Below are 17,867 nucleotides of genomic sequence, written 5' to 3' on the forward strand. Positions count from 1 at the left end.
TCTGAAAAATATCACCAATGTCAAACACTTGATATCTCGAGATAGTGTATGTGTTGTCATTCATGCCCTTCCCACCTGTGGAATCTGGTGCCTACAGATTTCAGGGGTATTCCACATCAGCAAACTTCTACATCTCCCTACAAAACATATTTATCTAACATTACACTTAAGGAAAACATTGTGAATTGTTTAATTACACCATAACTGTTCTTTATTAAGTGCATCATATAAATTAAGTTTTATTATAATTTACAAATCTTTATCTCATTATATGATGTGCTCACTTGGTTGAAGTTAGAAACTGAATGCATAAAGGAGAACCCTCCCTTTCCTATCCTTCCTACCAAGTCTTGGCTCTCAAACCTAAATAACCAAAATCTTCATATCCAAGTCTTTTTGTCTGTACTGCAGTTAAATATGAACTATTAATCTCACAGCTGCTGTATGACAAAGACTGACATGAGAAAAAAAAACAATTAAGATGCACACCAAGTCATAATTAGGGTCACACCCCCTGAAATGTTTCACTGCTACCTATTCAAGTCCCACATATTTTGCCACTCTATTTGATGTTCACAGCACTGCCTGCCACATTACCCCGTGTAATACCAGATTTGCTGTAGCAAACAGTACAGATTTAATGTCATGAATGTAGGGCATAAAACAGCTTCACTTTTTAGACTACATTAACTCACCTGTCTTCTCTGTTGCGATCCAGAGTGTAGAATTGTTTTCGAAGCCACCTGAAGAAGGCAAAAAATATAAAACAGTTAAACATTGTCCAATGCTCATCTCCACCAGCAATAACTTAATGTACAAGCACATCACAGTTGTACAAACAATGACTGATGCAAAATGGCAATCTTGTATTACATAATGAGAAGCAAATTATCAACAGAACTACCTAGGCTTACATGCATACATAACCTACCTGTTCAGATACTGCTTTTTAAAAGTTTAATCTAGATTCCAGCATATACATGAAACTGTTACAACAATTCATGGTAATCTGGACTACAAAGTATACATAAAACTGTTACAATAATGCATGCAACCTTACATGTACTTGACAGAACTCAAACCTATGCATAAGTATCTAAAGCTTTACTATGAAAATATCCAACAACAAATCTTGAACATCAAAATCCTGAGACTACAATATCTGAAGACCAAAATACCAAAGACACAATATTGAACTCCCAAAACATCCCCTCCCAGCACGTTCCCTTCCAGCAGGACCCATGTTAGCACTTGTTTCTGGGTCTGCACCTATGGAGATTTGATATTCAGGATTTTATCAGTATTGTGGTCTTCAGTATTTTGGTCTTTAGATATTACAGTCTCTGGATTTTGATGTTCTTGTTGGTAGATATTTTCATGGTAACCCATATCTAAAACATTGGGTAGCCCCACTTTAGTCTCATTACCACTTTATACCATACATTCCATTTTCAATAACTCCCTGATCCATCCAATTCTTGATCAAGGAGATAGGGATGAAATACATTTTAGCAAGCAAACCAAACCCAGAAAAAATGTCAACCCATCTAACGGCACACATCATTACATATCCATATGAATACCACGGGCCAATTTAAAATTACCACCCTACCTACTAGCATGTCTTTGGAATGTGGGAAGAAACCAAAAACATTAACAAGCAAGTAATAATGCCCAACAGGGTGTGTATTATTGTGCAAATAACACCTGCTCGGGGTACACAATAATACACATCTTGGAGGACATTACTGCATTGAGAGAATGGGCTATCTGTTAAATTGTTTTGCATTTGCCTGTTTTTTTTTTTATGCAAAAGAGTTCCATTGAATACTGTGTCAAACCTGCTTTGGCAAATCACTGGGGGATAAAGTCACTAAATAATGCGCTACATTTGAGTTTCAGACATTATCATACCTCTCAACTAACTGGGGACAAATCTCAACAGAATCAGTGACAAATCCAGATGTAATCAGAGACGCTTTTAAAATATTAGTTCTATTAATTTGAGACACTGACAGAATAAAAGAATGTGAATTTTACATTCTAAAAACGTAAATTGTACATTTTCTGAAGAGAAAAAAGGTCTAGAACTCATTGTTTATTGAGTGTAATTCACCACCATTTCTCCAAAAGTCTCCACTTTTAAGAAGGATTAAGGTAGGCAGAGCTAAAATTTGAGTCAAAAATCAGGATTATGCCTGAAAATCAGGGACAGGTGACAGATATGGACCTCATATCCTTCAAAAAATGCATGTTAACAAAAATCCTGTTATTACAGCAACTTTCTAATTTTATAAGGGCAACATTTAAAATATGACCCTATTTTCAGCATTTGTTCCCCTTGCTATTTTAGGCTTGCTCCAGATTTCTTGAGCTAAGAGGTTGAGAGGTATGCCTACCTCTTAAAGAATTGCATCCACTAGTCTCTCTCTCTCTCTGTCTTACATGCGCACACACACTTCTGCTTTCATGCACACAAGCACCTATACACTCACATAGGCAAGCAAAAACAAACACAATCACACACACACACACACCTCTATTTTTTTATTATCCATTTGTCTTAATTTTACACTCAATAAAAATCAAAATAGCTGCTTAGTGAGCGTAAAATAATGGCTTGTTCACTCTTTCTTGTACGCATACACTCACACATACAAACACATATGCACACACTTTTTTTTGTTTTTTTTTTTAATTGTACACTCACTGAACAGCAAAACTGCTGCTTAGCAAGTGTAAAACAATGGTGGTCATTAGCTTCATTACAGTCTGAGCTCCATGGCAGCTTAATATGCTGCCATGAAGTGGCAGACTAGTCTTTCAGTGCATCAGTGGGCATTACCTGTACATTAACACCCTGATGGAGAACGTTCATTCTCCAATCTGAGTAACAATGTACAGCTCGCCTATTCTCTAAAAACAAATATTTACAAGAGGAGAACATGTAAACATCAAATAGAAGGCACTCTACACAAGAATGAACTGCAGAACCAAGACAGAATTAATAACCATACCCACTCAAATTTCATTCAAATTTAACCACCACTCATGGAACAAGTGTTTGTCTTGTGCAGCAGAGAATTCTGTTTATCACTTCTCACAACAATAATTCTTTACTCAGTTCACCTTTATATTTTCTCCCTGCAAGCAACTGATTATACCTACTTCCCATTTTCAGAGCTAAATCAGTATTTTGCCCTCTGCTTACTGCATTTAATATCTTTATCACACATATCAAACCACTTGTAAGTTTAATCTCCCAATGTTTATACATTAAGTCTGTTCATTTTATACATATTTCAAGTCATACATTCCTTTTTTAATTTTCAAAAGCCTTCTCTTGACTTTCTTCAACACGTTTATGTACTTTTATTTAGCATCTCTAGAATGCATAGAACACGACTGTTGTCACTTGGCTATTTCCATACATAGTATAAACTGTTCTTTCATCCTCTGAGTCCATGTATTTGGCAGTGTAACTCAAAAACTCTCATTTTATTTTTCTTATGCACTCTCCTTCACTAATAACGTATTGATAACATGTTTCTCACTATCTCAATGCCCACTTTAAAATCTGGAGGTGTTTTACTCTTATTTCTACAGACAGCTTTCTTATAGACTCACATGAATAAATATAACATACTCTTTTCACTTTGTGTACGACTATCATCCCATTCCCAACAAGAAAAAACATAGCAGTTAACTCATTTGGGTGTGAAAAATGTTGTTTAAAACATCTTGAATTTGTCTCTCAATTTTTAACAGAACCCCAGACTGCCAAAACACATACTGCCAAGCTCCTCTCCAATTATCACTGCACCTCCAACAATTAACTACTTGTGGAAATGAATGCTGAAGCTGAGATGGTATATAAAAGTATCCATGTGGCACTTCCAGTTGAACATTTTAAATTTCCAAGATTTGGTCACATATTTAGAGAAAAAACGTCAACCAACCAGATTCAGAAAATTTGTCCAAATAGATCCAAAGTCTTATAGGTGCTTCTATATATAATTCTGTTAGGCTTTTCTCCTGAAGGACCTTATTAGTTTAAATATTGTCTCTTGCCTCAAACAGCAATTTAACTATGCCTGGGTGAGTATTTCATTGTAGGTGAAAAATTGTGAACTTCTTTACAGTTGAAGACAGACCCTCACATTCAATCTTCCAAAGTTCTTTCAATTTAAATTCCTCATTGGCAGAATTCTAAAGTTTTCCCCTGTTTAAGCTGCTCTGATTATATTATGGGTTCTCTTCTTTTTCCAATTAACATCTTTTTCCTCTAACACCATCTTTAGAATATCCAATTGGAATTAGAGAATCTTCCACTCAGTACTGCACCTTCTTTCATTACATTTCTTAAAGACATAGTTGGCTCCTTAAAAAATATGCTAACTTAAATTCACCATTCAAAAAACAAGCCCATGATTACTTTCACTGATCACCCACATGCAATTACATCAATGTGTACAGATATAAGCAGAAATTACACATCTTCATTAAACACAAAATCATGAAATGAATGGTTTTGTAGTACAAATTTGAATCCTGTACTTTGACATGGACCCATTCTTTCACCATGACTAGCCTATCCCAAGATGCTCTATGTTTAACCCCATCCCATATGAAAATCAATTATAATACCCATTATGGCCTTCAAAAAGGTATAGTGAGGACTTCTTGGGAAAGTCTGAAAAGCATACAACAAGAAAAGTACAAGGAAAAAATGAAGGCTTGTATACACTGTTCTAATTCAAGTGTTATTTCCATCTTTTAACATCCAAATTACTTATTTTCAACAATAACTCATATGTTTTATTCACTGATATGATTAAAGATAGACCAAACCAGAAACCCAAATATTGACTTTCCTTTAAATAATGGTAAACTCCTATTAGATAATTCCGAGGAGCATTGTTTATTGAAATTATCATGATTTATCATTATTTACTTTATAAAATGATATACATCTCAAAATGATACTAAATGACTGAATCTTCCAAAATAGGGAGGCATGTATCTTCTCCTGGCCCTGAGAAGTAAATAAGTGTGTTATGTGCACATATATAAATTGTTTCTCTCTCCATTCTTGAATCTTTATCTTCTAAAGATGACATTCTTGTAGAAACTGAAAACGGCTCAATATAAAGTGCCAACAAAATGGGGGACAATGGACACCCCTATCCCAACCCTTTAGTAAGAATAAAGGGCTTACTGGGAACAGATGGAGTATTGATCCTTGCTGCTCAGCCATGAAGTATTCCAAAAAGTAATTTTTCAAAGTTATCTGGAATACCACAGTTTAATAGAAAAAGCTTAAGATTTATTTATTTATTTATTTGTTTATTTAACAATTGTTTGCCAGGATACCACAAAGAAAAAACACAAGAACGCAAACAAAATGAAATAGCAACAGGAAACCAGAGGTAATCCACAGAAACAACTCCACGGAAATAGCGTAACAAAAATATTTTAATATCCGCTTTCGTCCTTAGACTTCTTCAGAATTAATAAAACGACTAAAAACACTGACATTAAATACAATGTAGATTAATAAGAAAATGTTAATTAATCAATCATTAATAAAAAAAAACCTGGTGTACTTGTTGGCTTGAAAATAGCCTAATTCATGTAAACAGAGAGGAAATAGAAACATTGTGTTTATCTATACTCAACACATTGTTTTTTAAAAAACATCTAATATTCACTGCTTCGTTTAAACCTGGGGCTTTATCAGCTGAAAGTTTAATCTGCCACCACGTCTCTCTTTGTTCAACCAAATTCTTAAAATCCCCACCCCTAAGGTCTGAATGAACCACTTCTAGCACAGAAAATAAAAATTTTTTGAAATTCCTACAACTAAGAGAGTGTTTAAATAAAGCACTAGTGTCATTACGAGTCTTGATGTTGTAAATGTGTTCCTTAATACGAGTTTTCAGGCACCTAGTTGTCATCCCCACATAAAATGCAGGGCATGAACTGCAAAAACCAATGTATACTACCCCTCTGGTGTTGCAGGTGACATAACCAGGAACGGGGAAGGTATAATCTAGGCCCTCAATGAAAATGACAGGCCCTTTTGCTATAAACCTACAAGTACTACAACTATTACATGCAAACATGCCTTTAACTGTGGATTGTCCATGGTTTTGCTTAAAAGAATTGTGTTCTAGAGCTTTTTTAACATTATATGTGTTCCTAAAAACAAATTTGGGCTTGTTCCCTAAAATCCCAAAAAGGTCTGAATTGCCATGAATAATCTTCCAATTTCTCATCAGAATATCACGAATATATTTGCTGTCTATGCTCATGTCTAACGAACAAACCAATTTGTTGTTACTTTCCACTTCATTGGAGACCAGATTTGGTAAGCTGACATTATGGTCATCAAGTATAGCCCTATAATGTGATTTCCTTTTGTTCTGTATATCATTAATAATGGAATTTAATAATGGTAATGAATACCCTCTATAAAGAAACATATTTTTGATAAACTCAAATTCAACTAGTAAATCACAATCCCTAGTGGTCATCCTACATGCTCGAATAAACTGCCCCTTAGGTATATTACGAATAATATGTGTGGGGTGTGCACTAGTGAAATGCACATAACTATTTGTGAAAGTTTCCTTCCGGTGTATTTTACTATGGAACTTCCCATCAAAAATGTCCCACCAAAATTGAACGTCTAAAAAGTTAATAAACTTCCCAGAACAGCCTAAAGTAAATTGTAAAAAACCTCCAGTGTCATTTAATTTATTGAGAAAAAGCTCTAGAACACAATTCTTTTAAGCAAAACCATGGACAATCCATAGTTAAAGGCATGTTTGCATGTAATAGTTGTAGTACTTGTAGGTTTATAGCAAAAGGGCCTGTCATTTTCATTGAGGGCCTAGATTATACCTTCCCCGTTCCTGGTTATGTCACCTGCAACACCAGAGGGGTAGTATACATTGGTTTTTGCAGTTCATGCCCTGCATTTTATGTGGGGATGACAACTAGGTGCCTGAAAACTCGTATTAAGGAACACATTTACAACATCAAGACTCGTAATGACACTAGTGCTTTATTTAAACACTCTCTTAGTTGTAGGAATTTCAAAAAATTTTTATTTTCTGTGCTAGAAGTGGTTCATTCAGACCTTAGGGGTGGGATTTTAAGAATTTGGTTGAACAAAGAGAGACGTGGTGGCAGATTAAACTTTCAGCTGATAAAGCCCCAGGTTTAAACGAAGCAGTGAATATTAGATGTTTTTTAAAAAACAATGTGTTGAGTATAGATAAACACAATGTTTCTATTTCCTCTCTGTTTACATGAATTAGGCTATTTTCAAGCCAACAAGTACATCAGGTTTTTTTTATTAATGATTGATTAATTAACATTTTCTTATTAATCTACATTGTATTTAATGTCAGTGTTTTTAGTCGTTTTATTCATTCTGAAGAAGTCTAAGGACGAAAGCGGATATTAAAATATTTTTGTTACGCTATTTCCGTGGAGTTGTTTCTGTGGATTACCTCTGGTTTCCTGTTGCTATTTCATTTTGTTTGCGTTCCTGTGGTTTTTCTTTGTGGTTTATTTTCTAACCATGGCGGAGGAAACTGACGAGGTGTTGTTAAACCTTAGCACATATCCTATTCCCGAAGGGGAAACTAACAAGGACATTAATTCTTTATTTGTCTCTACTCTTGTGGACATTCAAAAGTCATTAAAATATCTACTCATTAAAGCGGGTGCATCAAACGGAGAGGCGGTGGACACCTCAAGTCCACATGGTTCCTTTAAGGAACTAGATACTGTTGTTGAGGTGGAGCCTATTTGTGAGCGTTCGAGGCGGAAAGCAACTGAAGACTCTTTGCCTCTAGATCCACGGCTACAACATCAACGTGGTATGAATTCCAAAAGACCTGAAGTTAAAAAGCTTTTAGAACCTTTCAGTAACCCATTCGCGAAGTTTGTTAATCAAGACTTTTATTGTGAAGGGGAAGCTATGAAGAAACGTGAGACACTGACCAGGTTGGTGAAGAGGTTTCGCTGTTTGCCAAATGAGAATTATTATTTCGAAAGGTGTGTTGAACTGAAAGTAATGCCTAAGGGATTAAGGTTTTTTAAATGCCCTAATGGCGTTCAAGTCGGGGACGCCATGTTCGACAATCTAGTAACATTTTTCAATGAAGCAGGTATGTCATTCCTAAAACTGCTTATTGAAAACAACTGTTTGAAAATGTCTGATTTGAATATAGAAATTACCCGTTTAGAGAATGAACTCTCCAGCATTAATAATATTGATTTCTTAACACCATTGTTTGATGAGGTTGAAAGACATTCCGTTGAAGTTACCAATAGGAAATTGGTTAAACTTCAACGGGACATTACAGCATACCAAAACAATACGGCATATTCCTTTTTTGCTTTAAACAGCAGAGACAGTAAAGGTTTTAGTAGTAAAAACAATGTATCTATTACTGGGCCTCACAAGAAGCCGGGAATTTCTGCCACTATTAACCATGCTGGACGGCTTATTTCTACCGTTAATGGTAACGCTTCAGTTGATAGTTTCAAGGCACTGACTGTTGCTGGCCAGGAATCATCTCTTGGCTACAAAGGTTCTTTAAGAGATAATGATAACATCATTTCTTCTAATAATCCTGTGTTTGATTCTGAACCTAACAGTATTGTTGTTAACAATCAGAATATTGACAATTTTTCGAGTGAAGTTAATTCGACAGGCTCGGGTAACAAACCTTTTTTAGGCAAGAAAATTCCGGTGACAAAGAAAACAGTTTTTACCAGGAGCAGGACATTCATGAATTCCAACTCGTCGGGGGAGGAGAATTAATTAACGAACAAAATGACTTTGATATTATTAATTTGACTGATTTTGATTTAGGGCCAGAAGAACTGCATGTTTTACGGTTAGGGCTCAAGTTTGTTCCTACCAGGAAGGCTGATTTATGCAAGACAGTTATTGATATTAAGAAATTTACACGGAGATTAAATTTGTCCTATATTTTACATGATGTTTCGTGCTCTAACAAAAAACTAATTAAACCTTCTAGTTTTAACCCCCCTCTGGTACACACACTAAAAGTTTACGAAGATGCCTGTTTACAAGATTTACATACTTCTATGGGGAAGAAGGACAGGCACATACACAATTTAACTATTAATGAAAGAAAAGCCTTTAATAGGTTACGAAACATGAATAAAACTCTGAGATTTATGAGAAGTGACAAAGGTGGAAATATAGTAATCATGTCTCAAGAATCATACAACATTAAAATGCTAAACCTATTGGAAAATCATGACGAATATGAAGTTATCACACTTTTTGATATAAGGAGAAGGGAAAGGTTGATACATTCATATTTATATGATGCACTAATGTCAGATGAAATAAACTTAGAAGTTTATGATTTTTGTATTATTGATAAACCCAGAATTGGTGTTTTATTTGGAATTCCCAAGACACATAAAAATCAATTAGATCCATCTTTTCGGCCAATAGTATCCTCACCTCACTCAGTTACTGAAGGGATAGCCCTTATCATAGACGCTATATTAAGTCCATTAGTGTCTGAATATGTTTCTTTCCTTAAAGATTCTTGGCATTTTTTGAAAAAATTAAAGGAGTTTTCAAGTACTAAGACTTATGATCCAGATAGACATATTTTTTTTACCCTAGATGTCATATCTTTGTTTACATGCATCCCCCACGACTACGGAGTGGAAGCTATTCGTAGTATTTTAAACAAAAATGCTAGTTTCAAAACAGGACAAATTTCCACTATTTGCAGATTTATTGAAATCTTACTGCAGAACAACTTCTTTCTTTTTGGGAAAACCTTTTACAGACAAAAAAGAGGTGTGGCCATGGGGTCGTCTGCAGCACCAGCTTATGCAAACTTGGTTATGTCCTGGTGGGAGGATACTACTCTGAGTTTGATCAAAAACAAATTTCAGATTTTGTTTTATTGCCGGTTTGTAGATGATTTACTTTTCATCATTGACGGGAATGAGGTTACTGTTGAGAAATTTCTCAATAAATTAAATGACACTGGAGGTTTTTTACAATTTACTTTAGGCTGTTCTGGGAAGTTTATTAACTTTTTAGACGTTCAATTTTGGTGGGACATTTTTGATGGGAAGTTCCATAGTAAAATACACCGGAAGGAAACTTTCACAAATAGTTATGTGCATTTCACTAGTGCACACCCCACACATGTTATTCGTAATATACCTAAGGGGCAGTTTATTCGAGCATGTAGGATGACCACTAGGGATTGTGATTTACTAGTTGAATTTGAGTTTATCAAAAATATGTTTCTTTATAGAGGGTATTCATTACCATTATTAAATTCCATTATTAATGATATACAGAACAAAAGGAAATCACATTATAGGGCTATACTTGATGACCATAATGTCAGCTTACCAAATCAGGTCTCCAATGAAGTGGAAAGTAACAACAAATTGGTTTGTTCGTTAGACATGAGCATAGACAGCAAATATATTCGTGATATTCTGATGAGAAATTGGAAGATTATTCATGGCAATTCAGACCTTTTTGGGATTTTAGGGAACAAGCCCAAATTTGTTTTTAGGAACACATATAATGTTAAAAAAGCTCTAGAACACAATTCTTTTAAGCAAAACCATGGACAATCCACAGTTAAAGGCATATTTGCATGTAATAGTTGTAGTACTTGTAGGTTTATAGCAAAAGGGCCTGTCATTTTCATTGAGGGCCTAGATTATACCTTCCCCGTTCCTGGTTATGTCACCTGCAACACCAGAGGGGTAGTATACATTGGTTTTTGCAGTTCATGCCCTGCATTTTATGTGGGGATGACAACTAGGTGCCTGAAAACTCGTATTAAGGAACACATTTACAACATCAAGACTCGTAATGACACTAGTGCTTTATTTAAACACTCTCTTAGTTGTAGGAATTTCAAAAAATTTTTATTTTCTGTGCTAGAAGTGGTTCATTCAGACATTAGGGGTGGGGATTTTAAGAATTTGGTTGAACAAAGAGAGACGTGGTGGCAGATTAAACTTTCAGCTGATAAAGCCCCAGGTTTAAACGAAGCAGTGAATATTAGATGTTTTTTAAAAAAACAATGTGTTGAGTATAGATAAACACAATGTTTCTATTTCCTCTCTGTTTACATGAATTAGGCTATTTTCAAGCCAACAAGTACACCAGGTTTTTTTTATTAATGACTGATTAATTAACATTTTCTTATTAATCTACATTGTATTTAATGTCAGTGTTTTTAGTCGTTTTATTCATTCTGAAGAAGTCTAAGGACGAAAGCGGATATTAAAATATTTTTGTTACGCTATTTCCGTGGAGTTGTTTCTGTGGATTACCTCTGGTTTCCTGTTGCTATTTCATTTTGTTTGCCAGGATAGTCCAACTGGACAAGTGTCCGTTTTCAGCAGAGTCCTAGGGAGAAAAACTCCACAAGTTTACAGAGAGAAGAAAAATTTACAAGAGAGACATTACAGAGTAGTAGCATACATTAGTATACAATATGAGGATTTTCCCTCCTTTGGTTAAAAATACAAGTGTACAGAATATACAATGAGAGTAGATAAGAACCTGGTAGAGCATTGCAAGACATTTCACAACTGAATGAGTATATAAATGTTTAAGTTTTCCATATATACATTCAAGCAAATATACATGCAGGAGTATACATACATATATATGCATACACATAATACACACACACTATTTATATATATATATATATATATATATATATATATATATATATATATATATATATATATATACATACATATAATCCATACACACACACTATATATATATATATATATATATATATATGGTTCTAGGTCATAAGATCGACAGCCACTTTCACCGACAACAGAAACATCGACACCACATTATCGACAAACCATAAACACGACACCTCACATGCCCGACAAACAAGTAACCGACGGTCCACAAACACGAAACCCCATACACTGCACACACCACAATAACAACAATCAACTAACAAAACACATCCCCTTATCCAAAACCACACACAGAACACAAGCACACCAAAATCCTAACAAACCCACACTAAACCTCACACACACAACTATGTACAACCCTAACCCAAACCCTTACCCTAAGGTCCGTCACTATCGCACACTCAGCTAACCCGCGCCCTAACCCTAACTCACTTAACCCACCCCTAACCCAAAAATACCACTACCGACACTTACATAACCCGCCTAACCCTAACTCACTTAACCCGCCTCTAACCCAAAACTGCCACTACCGACACTTACCTAACCCACGCTAACCTAACTCACTTAACCCGCCCCTAACCCAAAAAATACCAACTACCGCACAGTTACCTAACCCGCGCCCTAACCCTAACTCACTTAACCCACCCCTATCCCCACAGACTGTCACTATCCACACTTACCTTACTCGCACCCTAACGTCCGTCACCACCGATACTCACACAGCCTTCTTTCCAAGTCACTATCCTGGCGTCGGCTTTCATCCGTGCGTCGGTCTTCTGCATGTCGATCATCTGGCGCCCGCTAATCCGTTGTCGGTGATGTCGGCTGTCGATCTTCTAACCTAGACCCATATATATATATATATATATATATATATATATATATATATATATATATATATATATATATACACACACACATATAATCCATACACACACGCATATATATATATATATATATATATATATATATATATATATATATATATATATATACACACACACACACACACACATATATATATATATATATATACACACACACACATGTATACATATATATATATATATATATATATATATATATATATATATATACACATACACAAAATATACACACACACATATATACACACACACACATATATATATATATATATATATACATACATATACACACACACAAAATATACACACATATATATATATACACACACACACACACATATATATATATATATATATATATATATATATATATGTATATACATATACATATATATACACACACACACACACACATATATATATATATATATATATATATATATATATATATATATATATATACACACACATACACACACAGACACACACACACACACACACACACACACACACACACACACACACACACACACACACACACACACGTGCATACAGTCATATATAGGTTATTGCTCGCACATGTATAGGTATAGTTAGATGGTGTTGTTTGTGTTGTCCAGGACAGATGGGGTATAGAAATACTAAGCGGACGAGGCTTCAGGGGGTCAATTACAAGTGCATAGATGGTTGGTGAAGAGGTATGTTTTAAGTAGGCTTTTGAAGGAGGGTGTGGAGTTTTGTAGTCTGAGGTCAGGGGGAAGGTTGTTCCATGAGCAAATAGTGATTCCCCAGAGTTGTTTTTGCATGTGATGGTTTCTTTTAAGGCTTTGTTGGAGGACCGAAGTTGTCTATTTGAATTTTAGAAGTTCAGCATGCCAGTCAGGTCAGGGGTTTTCTCGGGACAGTACAGAATTAGATGAGCTAGGCTAAGTTGATGGTACCTTAATAGGTTAGGAAATTCAAGCCAGTGCAAGGCTTGTAGGGAAAAAGGCAGTGGTGGGATCGTGATTTGGCATTGGTAGCAAATCCAGCAATTTTGTTGTAACAGATGGAAAGTTTATTAAGGTCAGGTTTGTAAAGATTAGTTAGAATTGGGGATGCATAAAGTAGAGTAGATAGGAGGTGGGTCCTGGCTATTGCAATTCAAGATCCGGTGGTTAGATAACTTTTACAGCGATAGAGGGAACCTAGCTTTTTGTGGACTTTAGTGATGGTTGTCGATATGTGCTTTGTGAATTTGATTTGCTGGTCATTGGTAACTCCTAGGAGTTTAGCCTCAGTGACGGGGTGATTGGGTTTTGCTGGTGGAGAGTATAGAGAAGGTAAGGTTGCACGTTTTAGTAGACTGGATTAGTATTAGTTGTGTTTTCTTGGGATTTAGTATGAATTGTGAGTTGTTAAGCCAGTTCTCTATTTCAGGTTTTGGTATGTGAAGATATTAAAAAAGAAGGGGTCGTAGGATTGATCCTTGCGGTACGCCTAAGGAGGTTGGGAGTAGAGGGGGATAGAGAGTTATGCCATTTGCCGGATTGTTGGCGGTTATCTAAATAGTTTTAAAACCAGAGGAGGGTGGGGTTTTTATGGTTGAGGTCAGAGAGACAAGACAGTAGTTTATTATGTGAGACTGTGTCAAATGCCTTGGATAAATCTAGGAAAGTAGCTGAGGCAAATTTACCTAGATTCCTGTGGAAGATTACAGTTTTGGTGAATTTGAGTTGGGCAGTGGTGGTGCTGTGGGATGGGCGAAATCCATGTTGGGTTAAGGAGAGAAGGTCGTTGGTGAGGAGAGAGGAGAGGAACTGGTGATGAATACATCTTTCGAGGATCTTAGAGAGAGGTGAGAGGATTGCAATTGGTTGATATTTGGAAAGGTTTAGGGAGGGGCCACCTTTGTAAAGTGGTATGATATAGGAGGTTTTCCACAGGACTGGATCAGTGTGTGCTTGGTGATGGATCTCTTTATTAGAAGAGAAATGGGATATGCCATTGCTGTGGATGCAATTTAGAGGTATTCAGCAGGAAGGTTATTGGCTGCAAGGGTGGTTGGTTTGAATCTGGCTAGGAGTTTTTGGATAGTAGAGGTAGGAACAGACTTAAGTATGAAAGGTATGGTATTGATGCAGGCCTTAGGTGGTGGTGGGGTGTTGGAGGAAGTGATGCTGTTTAAGAGTTTGAGTATTGAGGAGGTGAAATAATTATTAAAGCTAGATGCTATGTCCAGTTCTGTACCTGTTATATTGGGTGCGGGAGTGGTACTACTTCCGGGCTGTAGGATGTTATTTATTGTTGCCCAGAATTTTTGCAGTTTGGTACTGTATTTGTTTTGTTGAGTGATACAGTAATTTTGTTTATTGAGCTTAACCTGCTTTTTTGCTTTGTTTCGGAGCTCATGAAAGATTTGCCTAGCTGCGGATGATCTGGTGTGGCGCCAGGTTTTCCAGGTTTTATCCCTGGCTCTAAGTAGGACTTTTGTGATTTTCTGGAGCCAAAGGGTGGGGTTGCTATGTACCCTGATAGTTTTTAAGAGGGCTAGTTGATTGAAGATATTTAGGAATGTGGAGTTGAAGTAATCAACTGCTTTGTCTAATGAAAGGGTTTTGATGGGAGACCAGTTGCAATGTTGCAAGGCTTTTATGAAGTGGTCTCTAAGAAAATTTTTGTTACAGTGGGTTTGTAGAAGGGAGGGAGAGAGGATAAAAGTGGGGCTGTGGTCGTTCAGTGAGTTTGGTAGGGTGCCACACTGATGGGCAGTATCTGGTTGATTTGTGAGGATCCAATCAAGTATAGATTCTCTTTTTGTGGCCTTATCAATGCATGTGGGAGTATCTACAAGTTGGGTAAAGTTATACAGGTTAATGTAATGTAGTGGGTGGGAGTGGAAGAATGGATGGAGTTCCAGTCAATGTTTACATCACCTAGCACGACAGTTTCTTGAGGGAAGGAGTATGAGGCCCAGTGAAGTATGGCCTCTACGGTGGTTAGGTTGTTACCCGGGGGTATATAGATACCTAGTAGGTTTAGGTGCTTATGTTGGTTAAGGGATAGCTTTGCAAATTGAGTCTCTGTATTGTTGAAGTTGGGGGAATCTTTTTGGAGGAGTTGGAGTTGTAGGTTGGTTCTTTGAAGTAGAGCTAAGCCTCCGCCTCTTATGTAGCCGGTCTGCCCTGAGAATATTATACTCAGGTGGGGTGATTAACTTTAATATGTGGTTTAAGCCATGTCTCTGTGATGAGAATAATATCAGGGTGATATAAGAAGATGGCAGCGTGAAGGTCTTCTATTTTATTCATGATATCGCGGGTATTCATATTTAGTATCAGTAAGTCGTGGGTTTGTGCTTAGTTGGACAGTGATGGGTGCATGGCTTATTAGCAGAGGTTGCTGGCCCGGGGTTGGGGTGAATGTCTCCTCCTAGTAGTAGCTGGGTCGTTATACAGGTGATCGTTCTTAGGTATTGGATGATTAGGTAGTGCAATTGTAGACTTGGTTGCTTTTTAAAAGGATAGAAGTAGTACATGGAAGGGGCATGGTATATGTGGGGTTGGGTGTATATGGTGGGGTACATGCTTGCGTGAGTGGGGGTGATAGTAATGTTGTGGGTTAGGGTGGGAGATTTGGGGTGGATACAGACTGTGAAGAGATAAGAGGTTCTGATGGTCGCTATGGAGAGGCAGGTGAATAGGGAGGTCAATCCCAGGAGGATATAGTGGAGATGAGACTGCGGGTAATGAGATATAGTGGGAGTGAGGTTGTGCAGTGAGAGGAGATATTTATATTTGGTGAGGGTATGAGTTGTGTGAGTAGGAGATTATGGGTGTGGATATTGAACTGGTAGCTGGGCTGGAGTGGTGGGAAGTTGAAGGGTGTGTGTAGATGGTGCTGACAGGTGAAGGTAGGGACTTAGTAAAGGAGGTTACCTATAAATTCAGAGTATGTAGGGGTGGGTGGGAAATGGGGGCAGAGTAGGGAGCAGAGTAAGCCCGTACTGAAAAGAGCAGGATCAGCCAATCAAGGTATGTGCAATTCAGAAATAAACTATCAGTTACTCAGAAGTCACATCTATAATGTTAGTCTTTCATTTGTTACCAATGCTTTTTTTATTTTTTAAAGGAGTGAAAGTCCTTTTTAATTTTACCAGCTGGATACCCTAAGAAATACCTTGTCTGAGGGCTGAGAGAAAGTGAGTCAACTATTGTTGAGTCAGAGACAGACTGGGAGGGTAGTGGGGATATATCACATAGAAGAAGAAGAAAAAATAAACAGGTAATTGTATCTTTAGAGACTGCAAGGGCTAGAATTACAGTTTAGAGTGGAGTGTTTTTACAGACGTGAAGGGTAGAAATCAGAAAGTTTCTACATGGGGGGACTGAAATCCCTGCTGCTGGCTCATGTATTTAAATTCAGTACATTAAGGATTACAGTAAAAAACACAACCTACTAATGCCTTTTGTATTATAATGAGACATGCACTTAGGTTCTGCAAGGTTCTTCAGGACAGTTGGATGTCCCACTGGCTTTATTCATGTTAGTGGTATTTGCCACAGGATAGGGTCTGTGAATTCTATAAGACACAGCTGGCTTGGGGCTGAGAAAAAAGAAAGTAAAAGATGGTAGAGAACAGTGAGCAGTTGTAAAGTTCTACAGCGTTATTAACATACTCAAAAAAATTAAGAATACAGTTTAGAGAACAGCAGACAATTGTGAAATACCACAACACTAATAAACAAACAGTTTAGAGTATTAATCACACAGAAGTAGGAAAGTTACATATTTGTTTTATGTCAAATACTGCACTCTTATTACTGCACACACTAGATGCATGTTCCTCGACAGTTAACTGAGCATTCTATCTCAAAGCCCCATTCTGCATGAACTAAACAGAGTGTTTAGCATTGTAATAAATGGTCTCTGGTTCCAGCCATAAGTTTAAGTTTACATCAAATGCAGTCATGTAGCCATAAAAAAATAGCTTTTACATACAAATAAAACTCATTTATTATTTTGCAATGAAAATGATTAGCCTCCAGCACTGGCCATAGGTTTAAAGTTGAATCAAACACAAATGCTTAAAAATGTATACAAAAAAAGATGGGGGCATTCTACTCTACTGAACACATTTTTTTGCATCTAGACTGACAGAGATCACTTGTTCACCCCTATCATGAGTATCTTTAGCAATTATGCAAGTTTTTAGACTGTTGTTGA

General features: G+C 36.6%; 1 protein-coding gene across 1 annotated transcript in view; it reads right to left on the bottom strand.

Annotated features, from left to right (window-relative positions):
- Window positions 1-17,867, bottom strand: part of LOC122802393 (1-phosphatidylinositol 4,5-bisphosphate phosphodiesterase gamma-1-like) — an 824,139-nt gene that overhangs the window by 210,050 nt on the left and 596,222 nt on the right. Inside the window, exon 4 of the mRNA XM_044072019.1 lies at window positions 696-743. Coding sequence (XP_043927954.1) covers window positions 696-743 — 48 coding nt within the window. The remainder of the gene's footprint in view (window positions 1-695; window positions 744-17,867) is intronic.

This window comes from Protopterus annectens, chromosome 5.part0, assembly GCF_019279795.1.
Source record: "Protopterus annectens isolate FY-2018-M chromosome 5.part0, PAN1.0, whole genome shotgun sequence".
Lineage (NCBI taxonomy): Eukaryota > Metazoa > Chordata > Ceratodontiformes > Protopteridae > Protopterus > Protopterus annectens.